The 22,124-nt window shown below is 27.6% G+C and overlaps 1 protein-coding gene across 2 annotated transcripts in view; it reads left to right on the forward strand.

Moving 5' to 3' along the window:
- Nucleotides 1–22,124, forward strand: part of LOC148230588 (uncharacterized) — a 164,593-nt gene that overhangs the window by 137,452 nt on the left and 5,017 nt on the right. For both annotated transcript variants that reach the window (XM_088194677.1, XM_088194678.1), the window contains exons 8-9: nucleotides 9,164–9,425; nucleotides 15,781–15,856. In XM_088194677.1, the coding sequence (XP_088050803.1) occupies nucleotides 9,164–9,425; nucleotides 15,781–15,856 (338 nt within the window). The remainder of the gene's footprint in view (nucleotides 1–9,163; nucleotides 9,426–15,780; nucleotides 15,857–22,124) is intronic.

Raw genomic sequence — 22,124 nt, forward strand, 5'->3', positions numbered from 1 at the left:
AGTATCGTGTATATTGTGTAAATTTTACAAGAAGCCATGCTGATAAGCTTGTTAATTTATAATATATATCATGATTCACTTCGTGGAAAGCCTTTATGAAATTAGTATAGAATATGTATTATATGATATTCTGTATCACACATATTTTATTCATATAATTTTTATAATGTTCATGTGCAAAGTTTAACTAACGATCCAATTTCAAGTGCTTTGACAACATTGTTGGCCTATTATTTCAGGACTCTATAATAACTTAGTGAGTTATGATGTAACATAGGATAAAATATTTACAAAAAAATTTACAAACACAATATTAAAAATAACTTTTCGATTTAAAATTCATGTTTTTTTATATACAATATTTATATAGGACACTATATGTACATATATGATATATCTTCAATCACAATAAAATAAGATGTTGTGAAAGTATTTTCAGGCCTCAAATCTGCCTTTTTGACTAAAGGCGCCGATTTCATAAATCACTTTGATCGTTTATGTCATGTTTTTGATGTTCTATATATTTTTTTCATACGTCAAATGTTGAAGTTTGTTATATTGACACAGTCGTAAAATAAAGCATTTTGTATATTTTATGTTACGTAATATTTTCAATAAGCAATAAGATAACAAAATGGTCACATTTATAGACTGTTTTGTAACTCGACCTTAACGATGAATTTTAAACACAAATAATACAAAATGATTTATCTCGCAAACTAATAATTGTGATAAATTTTCAATTGTCTCGTATATAGCGAGCTGTCAGTTAACACGATAATTAAGTAAGTTAGTCTCTGGGGTCTAAAGTTACTTGCACATATTAAAATATATATTATATACGATCAAATAGACCCAAAATATACATACTAGGTAATACATACATTAAATTAAACTTTTAGACTATATTAAATAATTTCTAACAATGTATTATGCTTAATAATTCATCCTAATATTCATTGTTAACCTGATTACATTTTTATTATTCTTATATGTATACAAATTGCAATTATAATAATACAGTATATTATTGTAGATAGCATTATATTATTAATAAACAGAGAACTGAATGATCGTTACAGTAAATAAACTTTAAAAGGATGATGATTAGTAATAATGAATTACTTCGATTCAGGGTTTCATATTTATACCGTAAAAGTAAAGAAAATTGTCATTAACAACTGTTGCTACTTTACATATTTTAAATAAGATAAAGATGTAATACTTTTTTTGATTATCGGAAAAACGAGATTTAAGTTCGCCGATAGGCAAATTTTATGATGTAATTCTGTGGAAAGCCCCCATACATTTTTGAAATCTGCCAATTTTAACTCAAAGTTGTTTCTTTCCAGCTGATTTTAATTGTATTTTTTAGATTACTAAATCAAAGATAAGACTGATTATAGTGGTTTATAAAACCATTGTTGAGATCAGCAATAAACTACCGCTAACCCTCACATTATTTTATTAAAAAATAAATTCTCATAGCAACAAATAATTATTATACGTGAATTAATTAAATAAAATGTATATACACAAAAAAATAATCAATCATTAATTATACGTGTTACACATTAATCATATTGTATTTAATTACTTACACGTGTAGCGCATTAATATGTAATTATCGTATCGAATTATATTTTTACTATCAATATGAGTGATTAAGTAAATAAAACCAGTCACTTAGGAGTCGCTAATCAGTTGCTAAAACTAGATATACTCGTATTTTTTTCATAGCATCCCCCTGCGCCACTGGAGTTAAGGCAAAAGAGTGGTGATCCCCGACGTGATTTGAACAACACTGTTTTTTTGTTGTCTTTTCACAAGTTTCCAAAAAGCATAAATATTTTCAAACATCCGGCACGGACACACTTTTTTTATGCAGTGGTATAAAAATTTAGCGGTTGTAAAACATTAAAAAATATTTGTACTTATTTGTATTTTTCTCGAGAAATAACTATGTATAATATGTATATGCATGTATGTATGTATGTCAAATAATGCACATAAAAATTGAAAAAACTAACTTACATACCACAAAAACGTTATTATTAGAAACTCTTAAAGTTTAGAGTTATAGTTTCATACTGAAATGAAAATACAAGTTAAATTTATTAACCGAGAGATTTTTGACTATTTATTTAATTAAAATTAAAAAGGTTTAATTTAATACTAAATAAATAAAAAATACTCAATACTTCTATATTTTATGAATAGATGATTTAGTTGTAAGAAAAGTACAAGTCGTCATAAATAAAAATAAAAATTACTTCAATGCTATTAAGTTGGGTACATTATAATTAACTTTTAATATGTGGTAAATTTATCATGTTTTTGATTTATTTTCTTAGGAAAATAAAATTTAAGAACTCGTTAGTCATTATTTTCATAATCGTATTTGTTGATATGATATATAATAACAAGATTGGACTTTTAAATCATATGAAGCATATTGTATTAAGAGACATTTTTACTTCAACAAAATTGCAATTATTTTTAATAATGTTTTGATTAGACATTTTTTTCTTTCGTGTAATATGAATTCTTAATAAAAAATAAGATCTAACGATGCAAATAATAAAATTTACAAAGGAAAAAATCGATATGTTCTAGTCAACATCTAATTTTATTGAAGTATAAGAAGAGCTAAAAAAATATTTAAAGAAGAGTGGAATATTTTTTTTTATTGTAAATATCTTGACATATATTTTATTAACTATAAACTATTATTAGAACTAACAATCAATATACACTTGTCACTATGTACGACATAGCTCGATTTTATTTTAATTACTTATTACGATAAATTAGAAAAATCTAAAAAATCTTATATCTTTATCCCTTAACCCTTTCTATCAAAAACATAATTACTTAATAATCACTAATTCCGATTTTCCCCGACACTAGGGTCTATTTTGGATTCGAACCCAAGTTTTTCAGGTATTATTCCCTGAATAATACCGCTGGTATATCATGCTGATTTATACTGTATATACATTTACTATGTATGTATATGTACATGTACTTAAGTAGGTATACTTAAGCTATATAAAAAAAAACTTTTCTGCATTTAGGCATCGTTTTACAAAACCACTTGTGAATTTAATCATGAAAACTCAGCTGATGGAAATATGTATCATTGCATTAGTTGAAAAACACATACATATCCACAGCGACACGTGTTCATTCCAAGCTTTTAACATGTACGTGGTAGCTCCTTGAAATATTTACGTACGTAAAAACGCTCCCTCGCGTGAATGCCCATCCCTATCACGTTACACGCCGTCCTTAATTTTTCACGGCCCACATCCCTGTCCTGATTATAGTACTCTTGAAAAACAATGCAGCCAGCACCTGAGCGTTGAATAATACATATTCAAAGCACATCCTCTGCGTGCCCGGCACGTACTGCCGGCAACTATTTCCGTCTCTCTGAAACGAGCTACGCGTGTGCTCCGTGAAAAGTGGGCTAATGTGGGGAAAAATAAAATTTTCCATCTTATCCCCCACAATCTACCCGTCATCCCTCTTTCGCAGAGATCTTAGGGGTCGTGCGGTCATTTATAGAGACACATTGACCCTTTAACGCATGATTATGTAAACAAATGGCGACGCTTTTTTGCGTTTGTCTGCGCGGGATGATAAAAAAAGTTTCAATGCAAAAATAATATCCGCAGAAAATATCGTAAGGCTATATATGAAAATTATTTTCAAAAACGCAACAAGTTTAATATATTGAACGTTGACTAACTTCATAATTTTCTACTTTTCAGCAAAGATAAAGTGTGGTTTATTAATCATTAAAAATAAGGTAACAATTATCTTTATTTATGTGTATTTTTTTAACTTTATTTACTAACAATTTACGAGAAATTATTAAATTAATTTACAAAAAATATGGATTATTTGATTTGAAAAATATTGCTAGCAAAATGACATTTTTACCTACAAGTAAAGTTAGACAATTAACACTTAAAGACATAGAATTATATATAAAACAATTATGATTCATTATGAAAAGTACGGGAGTTTGTTAGGAAAGTTTTTACTGAAAAAAAGAGTTTAAGAAAAATGTGTTAAAAAATAAATATATGCCATATTTAAAAAAAAACTACATCGCTATTTTTTATCGTAGTGCTATTATAATTAGTATTTCTAATTTAATATGCTATTTGTGTATACATAATTTTCAAAATCACTTTATAATAAAAATGTATATCCACAAACAATATTTAAAGGCAATCATATAATATTTATAAAGCAAATATTTACAGATTTTTCACAAAATAGCTTGATTTTTATGTAATTTTTATTTAATTTTAGTTGTTTCTTTTTTTCTATAATGTCTCGTTTTTTTAGATCTCATCTCTGAAAAGTAGTTTAAATTACTAATAATACTGCATTATTGTAATGTATATAGAAAATATTACCTTATTTTTTATCCATTTAAAATATATAATAAAGAGGCCTAAAATATTTGGCACACTTTCCAAAACCAAACGAAAAGATGTTTTATAGTTTTTGATTGTTGGGTTTGATATTTATATAAATATAAAAATATAGATTATATTAGTTTACTATTTATTATATTATAAAATAATATTATAGCAATAATATAATGTTTCATTAAAAAATAAAACCAATTTGACAAATTTTATTTTCAGACATATATTGTAAATATATTGGATTATTACAGTATAATATAAGATAATATTAAATACACGACAGTGAATTGTTTTAGCAATAATTTATATTAATGCTAAGGCTTGACGAATGAATGTTCGACGTTAATGTCGACATAAACGTCGTCTCTGTATTTTAATCTAAGTGATTTTACAGAGACATATTGAAATGACAGGATTTTGTGTACTTTTTGTTAAGTGCTGTCAAACCCAGTTGAATAATATCAAAGTTGATGTAAATGTAAATAGATACCTAGGTGTATAAGTTGAAGAGGCAAAGCATTTTAAATTCTTTGAATTCACAATACAGGCGTGTGCAATCGTGCGTAAAACTCTTTACGGGATGGAAAGACAAATAGTTTCATTACTGAGGAAAATGGACCACGTTTTGCGGTTTGTTGAAGAATATGTCTGGGGAATATCTAGATAAGAGACACTTAAGTTGCGGTGTATTGGACACTTGTGGAATGTGATATATAGAATGGGCGCAAAAACACACATGTAGGCTTATGAAAATATTCATATGAATCATTATTATGAAATGAGGCGTTGAGAATATTGGAGACTTACTTAATTTTATTTCATAATATACCCAAATTTTGATAGGTGACGTAATATAGATTCGATTTGAACTTGCCTATTTATTAAAATTAAGTAACATGAGATAAATCAGACACTGCTAATAAAAGCATTTTATAAAATAACATTTTTAAATTCTTCTCTATAAACTACCAATATCAAGAAAGTGATCTTCACAAAAAAATATTAAAAATTATAATTTTTTTATGTATTTTTCTCCCTATTGGTCATGTTTATGCAACAGAAAAAACACTGTTGTCTTTTATAGAATCAACGACTTAAATCATAATATAAGCTTATTAGTTTAATGTATTATCAATAACTGCTTAAATAAAATTAAAATATGATGTTTCAGGAACATTTTGAACAGCTCACGTATACTGTATCATAAGCAGTTCATATTTCTGTACCCCTTCAACCAATAACTCAGCTCACTTTGCATAGGGCAAGTGTGACTTTGAAACTTTATCCCTATTCTAAATATTGAATTTGAAATTTGATAATTCATACGTGTGATATTTCTGCGAATAAAGCTCTACTTATATACACAATTCAGTTTATCAAAGGTGTTCTTTGTCCGCTTGGGAAAATTTTCCGGTAAACTATTTAGAGTTGTCGTCCTTTCTATTTTATTTGATATTTATATAAGACTGAGGCAAGATCGCCGGAAATCAATTTAAGCTACTTTACGATGTGAATTTTGGGCACAGGAAGGTAAAAGTGAGAAGGCTGAGCTACCGATTGGGGGCATAATTCAAAATTGGGACCCTTTTAAAGGCGAAGGAGAATAAAGGACAAGAGCGCGGAATGATTTGTGGCGTTTTATAAGCAATAAACTCGTAAAGGTATGGATGCGAAGGGACGAACGCGTCAAATTGTTGAAGTGGTAGTAATGAAGGGTCTTGTCAAACATCGAACACTTCAAAGCAAATTGGCCATATATACATGGTAGAAAATTCGATTCTCCTAGCAAAATATTTATTTAAACATTTATGTAGTCTGATAAGCTGAAGCGAAATTCTCTCCAAAATTAAAATACATTTCAGCGTTTGAAAAAATATAATATTAGTGTCAGTAAATACTTTCTCCGTAAATTTCTATCTCAAACGAGTGTTTGCTCTCAGACGCAAAAAGCTTTAGTTTTGTCGAGAGTTTTGCGGCACACACTTAGCGAAAACGTTGGCGATCATAAATAAAATAGTGAACTTGTATAAATTTCCTCAAGGACGACCCTTTATGTTTATTGTTGGTCTAATATATTTGAGTTTGGTTATGGTTGGATAAATTTGTTCTAATATTACCTATGTAAGATTTTAAAGCAATATCATTATATTTTTAAAATACATTTCATAAAATAAAAATTCGGATTTTAAAATATATTTTTATTGAAAACTTTAGTCAAAATTATAGATTAAACGAATTTTTAATTTAAAAAAATATTTTTTTAATCCCTTAAACTATTTAAGATATTAAAGTCCATTTTGATTTTAGCTATAAGTCTTAATATAAATCTCATCACAGCGTTATAAAGTATGTTAAAAAAATTTAATTTAAATTTTTAATGCATATCAATGATTTTACAGAAAATATAATGAATAATAAAACTCATAATATGTAATACAATCTGCTAAATGCCATGTCTTTAGAAAAGCTCATATATAAAATCCAGTATATATGAAAATTCGTTTCGCTGTTTTAAGTAAAATTATGTATACAAAATAGAAATATTTATTTATCCAAACAATATCTTTAATTAAAAATCATACTACGAAACAACATCTTCAAAAAGATTTTCAATTACTTTTGACGCTCGATGAATTGAAATTTAAACTGTTTTTATTTTATTGAGAAATTATGTTTATAAATAGAATGATAAAAATGATAAAAAATACAAACGCCTAAAAAAATCTAAATACTTCACTATAATTTTATATCATAAAAAAATATTGACAATTATTTTAGTTAAAATAGATTTTACTTATTTTTTACTTAAAAACTATTCTGTAATATTTGATTTAAATGCCTTAAATTAAACCCTAAATATATCTAATATATACTATGTTTTTCTGTCTCAGAAATATATATTAGAAATAATTAAAATATTTTTAAACTAATAATTTTGGTTAGAAACAAAGACTAGTAATTTAATACTAAAAAATATTTTATTTGATTTTTTATCACAAATTATATTGGCTAAATCACTAATAGTGCACACATAAAATATACGAACACCATCCTATATACAATTTTTAAGCTCCTCATAGCTATCGTTGAGAACACCTTTGTGTTTGGCAAGCTCGTTGAGAAGCTAAATTATTCGTGCAAGAAGAGCGTTTTTAAGCGACCACATTGGGTCAGAATAAGGGACGGGATTGCAACTCTCTAGGGCATTCGAAAGCTTAAAGCCGAAAGTCACTAAGCATTAGCAACTTCAAAAAGTGCTTCTTATCTTAGCGCTCTCATAAAAGAGGCACTAAGGTACTAGATCGATACTGAGAAATTTTCTTTGAATTATCTCTAACAACAAGGAGTACTTTTTTTAGTTAGATACATTGAAGACGCTACGAACTAGCGTATTGTAGAAACCCGAATAGGCAATAAATTATTAAAGTGGCACGCGCTTCGCATGACAAAATTGTGCATCCTCGATGCCTTATCATCTCATCACAAAATCTCTATTCCTACTTGAACGTCACTCCCAAGTCATCGACGAAATTATTTTAGCTTAAAACATCTCTGTCTAAAATTAAGCGAACACCAGAAAAATATAATTTTTTTTTTATTGACATTAAAATCAAATCAATAAAATATTCAAATATTGACGGTGATATTATAGAAAAATATCTCTAGAGCTCCAAGACGTTGAATCAACAAGACGATAAACAGAAATTAGTTAATAATCTAACAGCGAAAGTACAACATACAGCTAGATTTAATTGGCTGATGTACAGAGTAATTTATCGCCGGCCGACATTTAGACGCTCAACGCTAATGTCTTGACCGCGCGTGCTCCGTTTTTTTAAATTGCGGATAGATATATTTGTTAACATTTTTACAAAGAACACTGCAAAGATTTTATACTAATAACAATACACATGTACAGCATACAAAAGAAACGTATTTTGGTTATCCACATGTATAAATAACCGTACTCCACTCTATTTATAAAAAAAGTGTACAATTATTATATATATCAGTTGCTTTATTGCCCTCTTTATTATTTATATTAAATTAAAAACTACAATATATTATACAAAAATAATAATGAGTATATGTATATATATGTTAAAAATGATAAGAGTCAATCAAACTTAAATATTCAACGCACTTACTTGTTTTTGAAATAAAAATATACATATTTTTTACGGATATTAATAAGCATGTGTTATACATATATTAACATACCTAAAAACAAAAAGGGGACTGTGTGACATTAAAATTCTGTGCAATGACACGTAAATACGTGACCTAGAATCGCACGATTATGACGTAGCAACATTAAATTTATATCTACTATATGCATATACATACATATGTATTTATGTGTATATATATATATATATATATATATATATATATATATATATATATATATATATATATATATATATATATATATATATATAATCTAATTCTCCTTTTACATTTTCGTATAATTATGAAAAAAAATATTTTGAGGTATATCAAAACAAATATTTTTTAATTTTCCCAAACAAAACGATTTTTTTTCAATCTGTTCTTTGTTGTTAGAATTTATATTTTTTATAAAAAAATAAATGAATATAACGCAAATCGAATGGATAATCGAATTTTGGACAATGAAAAATACTTTTCCATAAATGAGCTTACTTACGTAACATTTACGATATTTTAATATATATTTTTCCTTTCGTTCGCAGATGGTTATCAAGGAGATGAATCGTCTGGGGATGGTGGTTGATCTATCACACGTTTCGCAGAGTACAATGAAAGCGGCTTTGAACGTGACAGAGGCGCCGATTGTCTTTTCGCATTCTTCCGCTCTGGCTCTGTGCAATTCTTCCAGGAATGTTCCTGACTCTGTACTAAGAATGGTGGCCGAGAACAGGGGAATAGTCATGGTCAACTTTTACTCGCAATTTCTCACGTGTAAAAGCACATCGACTGTGGCTGATGCTATTGGTAAATAAATACATATTTTTAATTAACAATTAAAATTTAGTTTGTCAATATCCATAAATATACATATATCGTAAAGTAAATAAAAGTATAAAATCAATATATTCTTATGACTGTTTTATAAAAAAATGTAATAAAAATATTTAAATATGTATTAAGTAACCGGTTTTCCAAACACACATTTTATTATTAGTTTTTTTATATACCAACAATATAAGCTGAAACACAATGAATAATTGCGCTAACTTATGTATAAATTGACGAGAGAAAATTATTTATTAAAAAGAAAATGCCAGTTGAAGTCGATTATTTTTTCCTAATAAAAAAACAAGTATACATCTTTACAGTTGAAGGCGAAAATTAGCAATCAAAAGCACTAAATAGTAATTATTATTTTTGACACATTTTAAAATTATCAGAAGTAAAACGCACACTTTGATTAACCTTAAAAATAATAGCTTATAAAATGTACACGTATATTTGAATCACAGATTTAAGGGGAATAAATTAAAAAACCTTTTACAATTAAGAAAATAAAACGGAAAAGAATAAAATAAAGGATTAAGTGCTGATTCAATTAAATTTAGTTAAATATCCGAAACTATGACATGAATTCTCCAAGCTTTATAAGTTGATGAAATATATGCTATGGAATTTTGTGCTCATATTTAAATTAAAGGTTGTTTCTATCTTAATTCGCAAAATATGATATTAGTGGGTAAGTGCGGTTACGCAAAATATTTTTTAATAGGAAAATACTAAGTATTTTTAGATATAAAAATGACAGTATGAATAAGTATTACTGGTGTTACTTCTCACCGGGAAAAATATGTTAAAATGCGTCTGATTAATTGTTTATTTATTTGAATTATATTTTTTGTAGTAAGCGCGCTCTTTATATTGAATATTGGTCTTTGAGCCGCAATAACAGCTAGCTCTTTATAGCAAAGTATATTATAGCAAAGTATAAAAATGTATATTTAACCTTGGAGATCATGTGTAAGCTTAGGTATAAAACGCTAAATATCCATTTTATGGTATATGTCTGGTCAATGGAAGGAGGTTGCAAATTTTTCCACGTTTTGTGAATATAATTGACTCGTTAAATGTCTTTAAATATTTATTTGAGTTTAAAAATATTTCTGTCATTGCGTTAATACTGCACTCGTTTTTTTTAAATACATTAATTTCAATAATATAAATATACATATATAATATACATGTTACTGGCTTATATATATATATATTTATGTTTACAATTATTTATTAGCTAAATTTAATAAATAAAAAAAGAATAATATAAAACAAAACGTTTGTGGTTATTATTTAGGGGGAGAAAAATACAAAACCCTTTACAATTTTAGCAAAAAAAAAACAAGAAATTAAATGCTAAATTGAGTACAGTCGACCCCCTCTATAGCGTAGATATTGGGACTTCGTTATAGGAATACTACATACAAAATTTGAGGCTAGGTTCTTTCAACTGTATTTTATGAATTTAACAAAATCAACAAATCATTTTTTTCCCTATTTTTATGTATTAACTGACCTTGTATTTAGTTTGTAAACAAGAGCACGTGCCTTATGTTCTTATTGCGACACACGCGCGAAGAACGTTCTTGATTTTGCGAGTGCCAGGGGAGTCAAACGCAACAGTTTTTTGAGTTATATTTTTAAAATGCGTATCTCTACAATGAATAAATAATAAAAAATAAATATAAACTATTCAACTTTTTCTGAAGTATGTTTTATAAAAAGAAAATAATAAAAAACTATTAATTATATTAAAAACAAACAATAATGGTAGAAATGAAAAAAGGAATGACGGTAATAAGCTGATGGTGCGATAACTAATTGGGTTTCTAGGATTCTTATCGGATTTTTTTATCGAATGAATTCTAGCGGTTTCCAGATGGTTGGGGAGTAGGTACCCAAAAACAATGACTATATATATATAATATCTAGTACTTTTTTTATTATTCAAAATTTATATGCACTCGTTAAAATAGCTGTATTTTCAGCGTACATAAATTGTATGCGTATTTTGGAATATCATTTTTATACAAAATAAAGAGAAACGGCAAGAGCAAACTTCCCATGACAAAATCTAGCTGGAATTTTACGCGATATCGAGTGTTCATTGAAATAGCATAGCTTCTTCTCAGGTATGCGTGTACTAAGTTTAGCAGACAGTCAGCGGTTTTATTTTTGTTCAGTTTGTAAATCAAACCGGATGCCATATAATGCCGAAAGCTTTTTCTATATGTATTATGAAAATGACCGCATTATTTTCATAATAAAATTTGCGCATTTCTGCTTTGTCAAATTATTAAGTTGATGTGTTGTCGCAAACTATCAAGTTAATACGCAATTATGCTTTGTCAAACTATTAAGTGATTTTCGCGGAAGCCAATATAATTCAGGTGCTTATAAATTGTAATAATGCAATAATCAACAACAATGAATAGGAAATTCTGAATTAAAGGTACTAATACGTAGATGGAATATGTTTATTTCGCACATCAAAAGTCGAAAACATATTCCATGAAGAAATCGCACGGGATTTTCTCAGTCGTATTTCAATACCTACTTTATGTCTGTGTGTATGTTGGCGCGATACGACCCCGTTAACTTTTAGCGTTTAAGTTATTGATATTGTTGTAGTTGCTGCATTTTTATGAGCGCCATGTATGTATTTTATATTCAGCCTCAAAGTGAACTATATAATAAAGTATGATTCCGCAGAAAAACGTGTGCGCTTGTAATAAAACGTGATGGCTGCGAGGGAGAAGAAAATTTTCCTCGCTTAAAATCTCCACGACTTTCTATCCCGGGAATATCTTCTTGAATGTACTTATTTAACATTTTTTAATATTACTCTTGCAGAAAGTTGGCGACGCGAATTTAGATGATTGTCTGGATAGGAGTTATTTAAGCAAGTTTATAAAGTCTGCACATTTTATAATATCACAAATAGCGAAAGTACGCAAAAGTTTTAAATATAATAGGTAATTATATCTTTCGAATGTAATATCTCATTATGATATATGCTATAAGATTTAAAAGTCTCTAGTATATACGTTCTTACACGTATTTGATGTAACAAATTATACGAAACGCAAAATATGATAGTAATTATTAACGACTTTGAACGACAGCGACTGATGCATATGAATACATTAGTAGGATTATTTATTTAGGTCATTGGAATACATAAACAAATTACTAGGTATTTATTCATCGTTTTAACACTTCTAAAATTAAACTAGATTATCTATACGCGTGAAGGCATATATAAATAAAAGTTAGCTTTAGTATATTTACATAAAATCACTGAACCATACTTTCATTTATTTATTTCTGCGAAGGCCTTTCCATCCTATATAATTAAATTTTACAATTCGTCCCAGGCGGATCCTTTTTGAATTACTGCGTCCATTAACAACAAAACGTCGACACACACATGTGTGTATAATTAAATTCGAAATAGCTTATGCACTCTATACCCTGAGAGAGAAATTTGCGCAATATTGTAACCGCCCTGTTAATGCACCTTTCCTCCCATATGCCGAATGAATATTAATGCATAATAACGTTTTCGTTTGCTATATTGGAGTACGTGCAACTCCCACGTGGAATTAACGGTCAGACTAAGTATTGTTTAATTGACAAATTCAATTTGATGATGAAATTATACGAATCGGATCATCTTAACATTCCTAATGGATACATGGAAATGATCTACTATAAAAAGTATTTTTAATATATATTTTAATTTTGGTAGTAATTCTCCCAACCCTTGTATTAATAAACATTTACAAACAGCTATAATAATACATTTTAAGTAGAAGCTAAGTTGTAAAAGTAAACATATTAGAATACCATAATGATGTTTGAACAGATGAATTACAATGTAAAAATTTGCTTTTGTTCAAGATTTAAAATTTGCTACCTAATATAATGTGACATGATTGTTTATTTTATAAAAGTATATAAATTATTAGTTCACAAATAATAAGATGAAATATAATATTGACAAATATTATGTCATAAGTTTTACTAAAAATAAGTATATTAAATAAATATTAAAAATATAAATGGCATAGTTTTGAAAACTATGCCATTTATATTTCTTATTAGGTAGATAATTGAAATTACATATTTTTTTTCATTTTAAATAAATTTAAAATCGAAAGACAAAAATGATACAATAAGTCTATGAAAAATTGTATATATTTATTAATATATTTTTAAATGTAATTTTTATATAAAATTTCAGATTTTTTTATATCCTAATTTTTTGGTTAATGCTTTAGCAATTTGTGAGATGTTTTGGTCGGTTAGTCATTTTTTGTCGAATATGACGTTATCTTTTAGCGAATTTGTGTTCTACTTGAGAAAATGCTTTTAATACATTTATAAAAAAAATAATTAATTTGAGTTCACATTTATAGGTTTAAATATATGTAGAACCTACACCTATGCTCTTGAATATAGCAATAAATATATAATGAATTACTAAAGAAAAACATAGAAACGAACAATTAAATGATCATATTATACAAATCTGTCGATATTTAATAAATACATAAGGACAAATTATAGAACACAGTTATAACCATCCCAAATAGATGATATTTTACTTATATCGTTGAAATATTATTATTTTGCTCTGAATATTGGGATAGTGGTATTTATTATACTAAATCAATAATGAAAAACCTTATCATAAGCTGGTAAAGTAATTTTTCCTTTAAACACATAAAATACATAGATATATTTATTCTTCCCATTAGTGTGTAAATAAATAGATAAAATATTGAATTTTGTAACCATCCTGTTAATGCACTGCCCCTACCGTCCGTTGAGTGAATATTAATGGGCATTAACCTGCCACGGTCCTCGTCGCCTTTGCTCTTCCAGGACGCGCAAATCCCATCTGGGATCGACGGTTTCGATAAGTAATGATCGCATTACTTATGGGCACCGACGAAAGTGTATTTACGACGAATCCGTAGAATCCCTGGGGGATATTTTAAAATATATTCGCGTATGCTTGAAAGGATCGCGTATAAACAAATGGGTGACCCAAAGGATAATAAAATTGGAAGCCGAATAATGCGCATTTGCGAATAAAAAAGTCTCTGTCATTTGGGATCTAAGAGTATTTTGCTTATAAAGAGCGACCTTCGATTCAAAAAGTTTAATTATTTTGTATAATATTGCGGGCCATTTAACTTCTATATTATAAAAAATCGATAATCTTTTTAAAAGTTAGTTTAAAAATACGAATTTTTATGTACTTTTATTCACAAACAAAAAATAATTTATGTATTAAAAGGTAATTATATTCTTTGTATAATTCTAAATTAAAAACAAATTTATTTTACAAATATATTTTTATCATTGTTTCTTATAAGAAAATTCGCTTAGAATTACGAGTTTCATAAATCTTTATAGTACATATATGAATTATTTAATGTATATTTGAAAAGTGAATATACAGGACTAGAAAAATAATTTGCGATTTTTATTTGACTGGCAACATCGCCGTTTTCGCTAGGATTTGTTTGATGCTGCAGAATTAACCAGGCTTAACACCAGTGTGTTCAAAAGCTCGTATGCTTAATCCAGCAAGTTTGTTACATCTGTCTCTTCTGTGCAAAAACTGTTAAATTCGTCAGAAACTTGTTGGTGTTTATGGAAAAGACGCTATGAGCAAGCGAAATAGTATCCTGAAGTTAGAGAAAAAATAAGTGTCATTTTGTCGGTATTTGTAAGTTTAATAAAGAGTTAATTTGTATTTATAAAAATACTAATGTGATTTTGTTGGTTCCCATAAAGAAAACCAAATACACCTTAAATAGTCCATAAAAACAAAAAAAGTCTGGTAAAAAATCAATTATTATATATGAATAAATATAAAAATCACGTGTTATCTAATATTGTTGTTTTTGTTAATAAATAACAATATTATTTAAACTTATTCATGCGGCTAACAATTAATATATTTTAAAAGAAGCATAAACACACGTACGTTTCTTTCAAAGAATACATTTAACATGTACTTTGCAATACAGGTATTTTGCAAGTACAAAACGGCGAAAAAAAACACTTTCGCAAACGAAATCCGAACAAAGCCAAATTATTACGCACGAGATGCTATCTATTATAAAAAATATAAATGAATATTTGAGCGCACGAACAACCACTACAACCTCACCAACCCTCTTTTTGTATGTACGTATGTATATGTGTTTTTTTTGGTCGAGATTAAAATTTTGTTTCCCAGAAGCAGAGATGTAAAAAATATTGTTTGTTTGCTCTATTTTTCGGTACACTCTATGGCACGGTGCAGCCCACATTAACCACATCAGAGAAATGGCAGGAATCGACAGCGTAGGCCTGGGAGCGGGATACGATGGAATAAATTTGTGAGTATACCATATATTTTGTGTATGTTTTTAACCAATTTGTGTGATTGCGGCATATCCAATACTGTGGATTTAGTTCAAAACGTTTGCGGTTGGAAATGAAAACAGGCAGTCTAATTGAACAGATATTTAACGATAATTGTTAAATTGGTGTAACGTTTCATAAATTAAATTATTAAATATTCTATAATATTCAGTAGCTAAGAAAATAATTGCGGTTTATAATATTTAGATTAAAATACAATTATATAAGCTAATAAATAACTAATTAATTAAATACTGATTCAACCAAAATAAGCATAACTAAAATCAATAAATTTTTCCGGTTTAATTTTAATTTCAGAGTTCATAAACTCAAAAAGTCTTATACATGCGTGTCTAAACTTTGGATTTCCTTGGCTGCATCACCTAAAATTTTTTTTCAGGGGCCGCATATATAATATTTTATTTATTTTTTACTACAATGTAACTAAATAAGCAATATCGATAAAAACTTTACTTTCTGCACAAAAACAATAGTATTTTACAAACATACCGTTCAGTGGCGTGTCGTTCATACATGCGGTAGATTCAAAACGTCAACCGCATGTAAGACTGATGGCGAGTGACTCAGCCGTTACACGTGCTCGTGTTTATAGTCGATCAACCGTGCATGCCGGTTGACGTTTTGAATCTACCGCATGTATGGACGACACGCCACCTATACCGTTGTAAAAAATACAATACATGTTACTATTTACAACCACTTTCGTTACGTTACGTACGTTAATATATAAATAAGATTATATAATCAAACGTTGGTAGTTATAACTTAAGGAAGAAAACAAAAAAAAACTTAATTTTAGTATATTTAACATGAATATATGAAACCATTGATATGGGATTTTCAACATCAATATGTGTTTTGGCATTTTTGCTGTTGAAAAACTTCAAAATATGTTTATTAAATTTAATTTTGGAGTCTAGGTATAAGCTCAGGTATTTATCGTTACATTTTTATGTAACTTTACTACCCTTTTCACTTTGAAAAGGCCGTTATAAAGTTTTATGTTTCGTTAATATTTATAATGGACTGTTTTATTCTGGTTGATTTTCATTTTTTACCTCTGGTAAGTATATTATTCTTAATGGGAATATAAAGCTTGTTTTTTGATATCATGAATCAATATCTGGTGATGCAGAGTATTTTAAAGGTGCTCGGCTAATTTTAAAAAAAATTTACGTTCTGTATGCTTCATTGGAGAGTAAATAATTGCACTCTATAAAAGATTCATTATCAGAGAATATTCATAAAGGGTTTTTATCATTATGCAATTATAAACTTACTGAAGTTCAATAAAGACACTCGAACAAATATTTCTTAAAAAATCATATCTAATTTCAAATCTATTTATTATATTTGCAAGTTCGCAGGCAACGTGTCAATGTAATCTAAAAGTATGTAGCTAATATACTGAAATGCAATTCCTGTTTTCTGAAAATTAATCTACTTTAAAAGTATATATGTTTAAATGAGAAATGAAGATATATATATATATATATATATATATATATATATATATATATATATATATATATATATATATATATATATATATATATTTGTATATATATGAATTTTTAGATTTTCGCGAGTATAATTATTTTTTAAATCTCGGGATTCATCGCGATTTATGCTTACTTGTATTCAATATTTCGGCCGTGATTTTCCGGCCATGATCACGAATTGCTTGCGACTTGTATGCTTGCTTGCAGTCGCAAGAAATTCGTGATCATGGCCGGAAAATCACGGCCGAAATATAGAATACAAGTAAGCATAAATCGCGATGAAACCCGTGATTTAAAAAAATATATATATTTATATATATATACATATATATATATATATATATATATATATATATATATATATATATATATATATATATATATATATATATATATATATATATATATATATATATATATATATATATATATATATATATATATATATATATATATATATATATATAAATATAAAAAAATTCTACGAGAACACGACAAATTCCTTGAAGAAGCATACCTACATCAATTTCAAGGAACAAACAACCCCATAAACAGGAGAGCAGCAATCGGTACAATTGGATAAAAAAGATTGGTGAAAAAGATTTACGGCAGAATTTTTGTTCAACGCGACAAACTTTTGAGGGTAATTTGCAACTAATCATAAAATCTAGATTTTATTTTTAAATATATCAACACTTACAATTTACCTGTTAAAAAAATTAATAGAATTTAATAACAGGACCAAATAAATATTTAACTTATATCCGAAAACAACGCTATATAAAACATACAAATGTTAACATGCTATAGTGCTGTTTTTTTTGTTTGTATTTAAAACGTAGTTTTTCTCTCTTCTGTAAAACAGAGTTTCGTGACAGCTTTCATTTAATTTTCGACAGTGTATCGTTGCGATTCACTTTTTATTTTATTTTACTACATTTTCAAAGTGTGTTTATATTTGTTGGGCGCAAATTTTATAAAAAAATATTAGAAAAAAATAAATATTAAAATGTATAATTATACAATAAATAACGTGATACAATTATGCAATAGAAATCATTATACAATTATGCTATATAACCTGATATAATTATGCAATGTCGAAAACTACTAGAGGGCTTAGAACTTTTCGTTATAAGCACGAGGTAGCTTCTGTCAAAATTCATTATCCAACATAATTATGATGGATCAATTTCAGGAGCAAGTTTTACGCGGTTCAGCGAGACATCATAAAGCATCAATATACATATTGTTTGGCGGATGTGGTCATGCTTCAAATTTCATACCATGTTTAATATTTCGATTCGTTAATGTATTAAGTTTTCATCGACGTAAATTTAATTATAGCAACAACAACGTGAAAGCTCCCTTAGACGTATTAGATATAAGGTAGACAGTTAAACGTTGATCCGGAATTATCGATAACGCGCTAAAAATTGTTTTTCTTATTATTATTTATATACAAATTATATTGTTAATAAAAAAATATTTTTTTGCATTTATATTTTTGATATAAAAATATAGACTCAATTCCATGTTTGATGTTCTATAAAAAAAGTCACAAATTTACATTCCATAGGACTATATTTTATATTTCCTAATCGATTCGCACTAACTAGTTATTAGAAAACCCAAACAATAACAACCGATCGTTAATATCTTTTTTCCATTTTTTGTTATTGACACTTTCTTTCAATTATTATCATTTTAAATTTTAGTAAACATAATAATAAAGTTTATTTTTAATAATAATTTTAATAATACTTAAAAAGTATAATATACCATACATATCATAATGGCAAAAGAAAAATTTTCACCGTAATGTTAATATACATATTAACATTTTTTTTCTGACGAATGGAAGGGTTATGAAATAATTATTTATGTTAGTATTATAAAATACGTGCAATATTAAAACAAAAATGTTTTGTTTGTATTTGGGCACACTCCAAACGTTTTTTTCAAAGCAGATAATGCCACTCTCCTATTATGTTAAACCAGAGTGGCAAAACGGTTGTGAGAGTCATTGCTTATAAATTGCAGATCGTGGGTTCGAATCCACACGATTTCACAATTTTTATGGTGTGAAAAAAATCAAGGTTAATAATTTTAATTATGATCGATCTCTTTAGATTTGATTTTCCTAGCAGAATATTAAGATGATTAAAAATAATCTAATTAAGTCGTAACTTATATGATATTAAATTTATCAGATTATTAGTACAGTATATAAAGCCTGTAGCAAACTTTGAAGCAAACTCAACAAGGTATATTTTTTTATTAATAAATGATGCAAATACTGATTGACAGTTCCAAAGCACTTGTATAAAAATCGCGGACCTCACTTTAACAAAGACAAGGGTCGGTGCATGCCTCCACTAAACAAGTATTAAAAACAGAAAAATTTTGTTATGCCTTTCATACAATGATGACGTTTTTAATTTACAGATTTTAAACCTAATAAAAAGTCTGATCATATCTATATTAGACAATATCAAAGAGTTTCACCTTGAATCATCAATATTGGTCAGAGGATCAAGGTCTGGAATTGACATTAAATTTACCCTCAATTCTTAGTAGTTTATAAGCTAGCTAAGACATTTTCTCTAGCCACTAAATTCAAAATTACCATTTTGCTACTGATTTAGAATTAATGAGAGCTTAGTGAAATTCGCACTAAGCGGAGCTGCAATGAATAGACCAAGACGTCCCTTAAAATAATGAGAAAAGCAGATGCCTTTTTTTACTGTATGATCTGATCCAGATATATCAGTCACGTATAGATTTTATCCGACCTAAAATTACGGAGAAGCAATACTAAAAATAAAATTATAAGTAACGAATCAAAAATTTCATTTTCAAATAAATCTAACCTATTTATAAAATATAAAAATATCGTATGAAAGTTGAAATAAAACAGATGGTTATAAAAAACATACATACACTTATAATAAGGACGAATTTAAAATGCTACCCTTTATATTTAACATTCTGACATTTTTTGGTATTTTTATTTATCAAATAAGACATACATTCTTGCTGTAAGTAATATGTTTTACTCTAATAAAAGAGTAAAGCAAGCATGTTCCTTCTTCACTAGTTTTACATTTTCGAGATTTTACATTTTTTATAAATAAATATGCTTTTCAATAACATCATATTAATTTATAAAAGCACAGAAAACTTATTCTAGTAGATATTATAATCCACTTGCATAAATGTGAGTGAATATGTTATATTATAAGATTTATTTACATTATAGTAATTGATATTGTATTATTTTATTATTAATAATTTATATTGTTATAGCAATTTTAAATTATATGAAAACGCAGATGAAAATTCAGGCATAATATTATCTCCTCACACAAACATTTCTACTTAAATGTGAAATACGAAAATAGGGAGTTAATATCGAACATACACTAAGGAGAGCTTTCGCTCTGGAGCTTTTTAATCGAACGCGCGACTGAAAAATAAAATTAAAAATTCACCCTGAGCACGTAACATTGCTAGCATAGAAAGAGGAATAAAAAAACGACTTTACTCGTTTACGTTTCAATCGAAGTTAGCTTTACGATGTTCTGGATATCCACAATTCCTGGGTGGATTCCACGGAAATGGGAAACTATATCCTGACGGATCAGCAAACAAACGTTTACGTGTCTCCGATACTACGTGCGTTACGGTTACGTAGTCGGATTTCCAATTTTTTCCTCATTCCGTTGGCTCTTTCGACCCCCACACGCACTCATCCCCTTGTAGAATAATTTGCATGGAAACTCTTCATGAGGATTGAGATAAAGCGAGAATTGATTTACCGTTTTCGCGGGTTCAAAATATAATAATATTATTTCGCACCCGCGAAGCAAACATACTGACGTGATTGATTGAATTTGGTCAGAGGTATTCGATGAAAATTGATTGATATTTTGCTTTTTTTGTTACGTGATGTTATAATCTCTTATTTTATTTATTTTACCATACAATAAAATAATTAACTTTATATGTAAAAACACGTGCTAATTTTAGGGTGTATGAATATTTTTGCTTTGACAAAATTTATTAAAAATACTTTTTAATTGCATATTTAATAATTATTATTTTAGGGTATGATTTGTAATACATTTTAGTTTCACGTAAAGCTTAAATTTTAGTTTTAAATAATTTATATATTTTACAGTGAAAAAAGATATTTAAAAGATTTCTATAAAAATCGCTAAAACAAATTGTAATTATTAAATAAAATATAATACATGTTTGGTATTAAAATAATGCATTTTTAATACAAAATATTTGTATTATTTTTAACGTAATTCATTTTTTGGTGTAACGTGTAACTATGTATATGCATTATTTTGCCGAGATTAAAATTTGCATATAAAATATTAGCTCAGAGGTATAGTATTTTTTAGCTAATATGTAAAAAAAATAATAAATAAAATTATAGTTAGCTAAAACAAATATTGTTGGGGACACAATTCATGCCTCAAAAAATATATTTTAAATCGTAGATAAAAAATATCTGGGGATGGGAACAGACGCTGCATCTGAAGGTTGGTCACTGGATTTAGGTGGGACCACCTCGGTAAGAACAAACCTTAGCGGTGGGCCTGAATCATATGCGACTCTTTAGTGGAAGGTTGAAGAAGAGACTTTTGATAATGATTTAAATCCGTACGTCATTTCTTATCTTGCCAAATTATCGGCAAAGTATTTC

This window comes from Plectrocnemia conspersa, unplaced genomic scaffold, assembly GCF_051122295.1.
Source record: "Plectrocnemia conspersa isolate PC_06_02 unplaced genomic scaffold, ASM5112229v1 ptg000010l, whole genome shotgun sequence".
Taxonomy (NCBI): domain Eukaryota; kingdom Metazoa; phylum Arthropoda; class Insecta; order Trichoptera; family Polycentropodidae; genus Plectrocnemia; species Plectrocnemia conspersa.